Below are 6,000 nucleotides of genomic sequence, written 5' to 3'. Positions count from 1 at the left end.
CGACCCTATGATTATCCCCACCCTCCCCGCCCATCCTCACCCTTCTGTTCCCACTCTCCTCCCCTTTGGATCCTCATACCATCTACAATAATGGTCTTACAGAGTATTTGTCTTGATGGAACTAAGTTAGTTCACTTAGCATAATGCTCTCCAGTCTCTACCAAGTTAAGTAGTGATTTACAGAATCGTTGCTCCTGCGTACTGTGTGAATGTACCGTAGTTTCCCAATCCATTCCATTGTGGTTGACCATTTGAGCTATTTCCATATTCTTGCTATGGTTAATAATGCTGCCATGAACATTGGTGTACACGTCTCCATTTGTGCCTCAGTTCTCATTCTCTCGGGGTATATTCCAACAATGGAATAACTGGGTCATATGGAATTTTATGCTAAGCTTTCTGAGGAAGCGCCAAACTGCCTTCCAGAGTGGTTGTACCATTTTACAGTCCCACCGACAGTATATGAGAATTCCCACCTCTCCAGGTCCTCTCCAACATTTATTACTTGTTGTCCTGTTAAACTTTGCCACTCCTGGAGTGAGATGGTATCTCACTTAGTTTTGATTTTCATTTCTCTTATAGCCAGTGACTTTGAGCATTTTTCATGTGTCTGCTTTTGTGTTATATATGAAATTTTATCATTTAATCTTCCTGAAATAATCTATAAATCAAGCTTCATGACTGTTTTTCCCTCTTGTTTAATGCAAATTAATAGGATTTTCCATCTAAATCTCATTTTTCATGTTTAATGTTCAGTATCCAGATAATTCTTAGCGTGCATGCAGTCTTTTGGACTTTGGCTCTTTTCTTTAATCCGTCAGAACTGTGATGTTTAATTTCACAAATCACTTGTAGGCGTCAGCTTCAGGCTCAAGCAGAACTGGTTTTGGAGGAGAACAAGGTGTTGTTACAGCAGTTGGAGATCCAGCAGACGAAAGCCCAGGAAGTGCAGCAGGCGCATCTGCTGGAAGGTGAGTGCCCTTCCCGTGAGCACTCGCAGTGCAGGGATGCTGCCTTATGGCCCTGCCCTGCTGGCTGTCTCCGCCCGCTGAGAACGAAGGAAATCACATTTTTAAACAAATGTCATCATCTTAGGGAGCTCTGGTGGCCTAGTGGTAAGGAGTTGCACTGCCAGTCCAAATGCATAGACTGGAATGCACTGCTGCTGCAAAAGAAAGAAGGTGGGTGGCCTCCTCTTGCCTGACTCACACCCTCCGAAACCTGCTAGAGCGTCCTCGGGTGTGCTGTTCTCACTACACGACACCCGGCACCATCAGCATCACCGGCTTTAATACAGTGCAGCTGGTATACGTTAAAACATTTCCAGATACTACCCGTCATGCATGGACTTCCTCCTGGATGTCACACTATCACCAATCATATACTTGGTTTTGTGAATCGGAGATTTAGATTCAGCAGGACTGGTTTTAGGGGAAAATAGTGCCATATTGTTGAATGCCATTGACTGAGCTCCGACTGAGCAGCCCTCCCCATACAATAGAAGTAAGTATCAAAGTCTAAAAGTAGAAGATGATTGCCCTGGAGTCAGAACTCATAGCTGACCCTCCAGCAGTGTTTTGGAGGCTGTAAATCTCACGGGAGGATATTGCTCTTCTTTCTCCTAAGGAGCCACTGGTGGATTCGAACCACCGGAGAGGTGCCACCACTGGCTTAGCCGTGCAGCTGCCTACAAACAAGACCATCAGAGCTCCTTAAACGTGGTGTCTTAAAAATGGGGGAACGTGTGACGTCCACACAAGAATCTGCTCCCAGCTGTTTGTTGAAGAATCGATAGGAACTGTTTGTTCTCTGAGCAGGTACTTCGTGGTATTTGCCTCCATTCAGAGCAGGCGATGCCTTCACTGTGCCTCCCCTCACCGTGTGCCCCTCCACCCATAGGGACCTCCAGCATATGACAGGGGACTGAAATGGGACCGATTTCGAGTTACTCTGATTTGATTAAAACCGAAAGTTTTGAAGATAGTGACTTTTGAAATTATTACTCTTGCTTTGTTTAAGGAGCCCTGCTGGTGTGTAAATTGCTCCTGATTGGTGTCTGCTCCAATTAGAGAAAGGTGGGCAGTGTCTTCCCATAAAGAGTTAAGCCTTGGAACCCCGAAGGAGGGTCACTATGAGCTGCAATTGACTCAACCATAGTGAATTTCTCCTTCTTTACAAGATTGTCCATAATTGTTCTTTATAATATTATCCATAATGTGTTATGATCCACACTGTCGAATGTCTTCATAATCAACAAAACACAAGTAAATGTACAAGGGTCTAAGGAGGGAAGGGGTGCTTAATCATAGGGTCACACGATGTGGTGGGTGGAGAGAGGGTTGTGTAAAGGGAACAAGAAAGGTCTGGTGTCAAAAAACAATGTGTATGAACTTTATGAACTTTGTAAGTAAACCAGTATAAATTAATATTAACAATTTAAAAAAAACAAACACCACAAGTAAACACTGTTCTGGCATTCTCTGCTTTCAGCCATGTTCTATCTGACGTTAGCAGTGGTATCACTGGTTCTACACCCTCTCCTGAAACTGACTTTTATTTCTAGCAATACCACTGCAACTATTTTTTAATTCATTTCACTGCAATTTTACTTGTGTGAGATATTACCAGTGGTAGTTGGTGCTTCCTGCCAGTACTCAATAATGATGTGTATTACATCTTTTGTATCAAGCCACTATCCAGTCTTTGATTTTTCAGTTTCCAAGCTGACCAAACAGCTCCTGCTTCTGGAGACGAAAACTCAGAACCAGGAAAAGGAACTCACAGACAGCCAGAAGCAGCTGCAAATTCTACACAACAAATGCCAAGAACTGCAAACCCAGATGGAAGAGAGAATTGCAATGAAAGTTCATAATTCTATAGTAAATGAATTAAAAAGGTAAGACCATGATCTCTTTCTAAGTATTAATGAATCATCATGCGTATTGTTAGAGAGCTCTAGTGGCTTAGTGGTAAGGAATTGCGCTGCCAACCGAAAGGTACATAGTTTGAATCCACCAGGTGCTTCAAGGAAGGAAGATGGACCGTCTCCTCCTGTGTGATTTAAAGCCTCTGAAGACCCACCAGAGGGTCAGCTAGGAGTCATTTACTACATGAAGGTACACAACAGTGCAGATCCTCACAGGCAGAGTGGAGTTGGGGGCTGAGTCTTTTCTGGGTGTTGAGACCAGGTGTCTGCAATTGAGAATGGTAGATAACTTTATTAACAGAAGAGACAGCTGCCCATGAGTGTCACAGTTTTCATTTCTCGTGTGTGTGTGTGTGTGTGTGTGTATGTATGTGTGATGTTTTCCAGGCTGTTCTAGCCACTTTTGGTTATATAACCAAAGGTTATTTTAAATTGTACAACTAGAAACCCAATTACCAGATAACAGTTAAATTAAAGGTGTTATGATAACCATAATACAAAATGCAATGCAATTGCAACCACAAAATATAGTCAAAGTATGTCACAAAAGGTTCTTGAGGACGTGAGGAAATATGTTGGCTGTACCTAACTAATTTCACATGGGAAACTATATGTAGTCAGATTGCCATTTTAACCATTGTAAGGGTACCGCTCAGCGATATTAATTGTGTTGATTGTTTTGCTGCCATCACTGTATCCATTTCCAAACTTTTTCTCTCATGCTCAACAGAAGCTCAGTTCTCTTTTAGCACCTTTCCATAGTGCTAAAGAGCAAGGATGTCACTGTAAACCCTAAGGTGTGCCTGATCCAAACCATAGCATTTTCAGTTGCTTCATATGCATCCAAAAGTTGGACAGTAAAGAAGAAAAACTGGAAAAGAATCAGTGCCTTTGGATTGTGGTGTTGGTGAGGAGTATTGAATATCCCATGGACTGCCAAAGGAACAGACATCTCTGTCTCGGAGGAAGTAAGGGTGCTCCTCAGAGGCAGGGATGGCGAAGCTTCGTCTCTCATACTTTGGATGTGTTGTCAGGTGGGACCAGTCCTTGGAAAAAGACATCATGGTCGGAAAGTGGAGGGTCAGAGAAAGAGCGGTAGACTCTCAGCAAGGTGGACTGACGCAGTGACTACAACGCTCAAGTGTGATAGAGGTTGTGAGGATGGTACAGGATGCGGCAAGTTCTGTTGTTCTGGGGTCTCGTAAGTCCTAATCGACGTGAAGACCCTGGCAGAGCTCTAGCGGCACAGTCACTGCGGAATTACCCTGCTAGCCCAAAGGCATCACTTCTCTGGCAATTGGAATCCATCAGTGGTCCCTTTGGAGAAAGATGGAAAATCTCTTCTAGTGCCGTGAGTCTCAGAAAACTAGCTAGCAATGGGCTATAAGTCAGTTCCAATTCCATGGCATTGAATTTGAGTTTGCTGCCCCCAGTCACCACTAACTAGTTTCTGTCTTTATAATGTTTGTCAGGTTTAGGCATGCCATTTATTTTTCCCCCCATTGTGTCTGTATAATGCTTTCAAGATCCATTCATGTTCATCTCTTATTCTGTACTGAAGAGCAACAATGTCAGTCTGGAGACTATGGTGTGCCTAATCCATGCCATAGTCTTTGCAATTACTTTCTATGCATCAGAAAACTGGACCATGACTAGGGATGATAGAAGGAGAATTGATAGATGATAGAATGCCTTTAAGCTGTGGTGCTGGAGAACAGTATTGAATATACCGTGGACTGCTAGGAGAACAAATAGGTTCATCCTAGAGAGGGTGAAACCAGGCTGCTCCTTGGAGGCAAGCATTCTGAAGCTTTGTCTGGTATACTCTGGACGTGTTGCAAGGCAGTATCATGCTTGAGAGGGTGGAGGGACAGCACAAGTGAGGAAGACCCTTGATGAGATGGATTGACTCAGTAACTAGAGTAATGAGGGTAGGTGTGTCAGAGACAATGAGATTGGCATGAGATTGAGCAGGCTTTAGGGCTGTTGTACCTATGTACAACACAAAGAGTAACAGGTGACTTGACAGCACATAACAACAGCAACAACTAGAAGTGGAATCACTAGATCATGTTTAACTTAATCACTAGAACTTTTTGAGGAAACACTGAAGTATTTTTCAGAGCAGCTGTTCCATTCTACATTATCAGGAGCAATGGATGAGGGTTCTGGCTTCTTCACATCCTCACCTCCACTCATAGCTTTCCATTTTTCTGATAATGGCTATGTGAACTAATAATACCTTACTGTGATTTTGATTTGCACTTTCCTCATAAGTAATTTTCTTTTTTCCCCTTTTTCTTATACTATTGGCCATTTCTTTGGAGAAATGTCTATTTATTTTTTACTTGGATTACTTGTCTTTTTTTCTTACTAAAACTGCATAAATTTTTACATATCCTCAATTTCAAACAATAATCAGTTACATGGTTCCCAAATATTTTCTCCCATTCTATAGATTGTCTAGTCGCTATGTCATAAATTCTTTTGATACACAAAGGTTTCAAATTTTTATGGCATTCAGTTTATCTACTTTATCTTTTATTACATGTGCTTTTGGTGTCATATTTAAGAATCCATTATTAAAAACTAGGTCCCTATTATGCTGAGTGAAATATCTCAGTCACAAAAGGATAAATATTGCACAGGGTCACTGTTGTAAAACGGGACTGACATCACGGTTGAGAGAAAATAGAAAAGGAGGGGAGGAATGATGTATATTGCACTGAAACAGATGAGGGAGAGATCTGTTTGAAAGGGTTATGTGAATGGACATTCTTATTATTACAGAAGTCCAGAGGGAAGGCTGCATAGTGGAGTGGACTTATGGGGAGGAATTGAATAACAGTAAGGGAGGTGTTCTTTTTCTTTCCAAGGAGAAGAGTGATTTGTGGGAGAGGAATTGGACAGGGAGAAAAATGCAACAATGAATTACTGAAAATCCTAAAAACAAAACAAAAACTGGGTCCCAAAGTTTTACCTCCCTGTTTTTGTCTGGTACTAATTTCCTGGTTGTATGTAGGTCACTGAGTTTTTTAAAAGTGTAAATATGTTTAGATCAATATTTTTTTTAA

General features: G+C 41.8%; 1 protein-coding gene across 1 annotated transcript in view; it reads left to right on the top strand.

Moving 5' to 3' along the window:
* Positions 1-6,000, top strand: part of CEP89 (centrosomal protein 89kDa) — a 79,020-nt gene that overhangs the window by 53,941 nt on the left and 19,079 nt on the right. Inside the window, exons 13-14 of the mRNA XM_006887871.1 lie at positions 856-971; positions 2,716-2,896. Coding sequence (XP_006887933.1) covers positions 856-971; positions 2,716-2,896 — 297 coding nt within the window. The remainder of the gene's footprint in view (positions 1-855; positions 972-2,715; positions 2,897-6,000) is intronic.

The sequence above is a fragment of the Elephantulus edwardii genome, unplaced genomic scaffold (genome assembly GCF_000299155.1).
Source record: "Elephantulus edwardii isolate Elephantulus edwardi_28Jun2011 unplaced genomic scaffold, EleEdw1.0 scaffold00062, whole genome shotgun sequence".
Classification (NCBI taxonomy): domain Eukaryota; kingdom Metazoa; phylum Chordata; class Mammalia; order Macroscelidea; family Macroscelididae; genus Elephantulus; species Elephantulus edwardii.
Note: the sequence above shows the minus strand (reverse complement) of the source record. Positions and strands in the feature narration are given on the sequence as shown.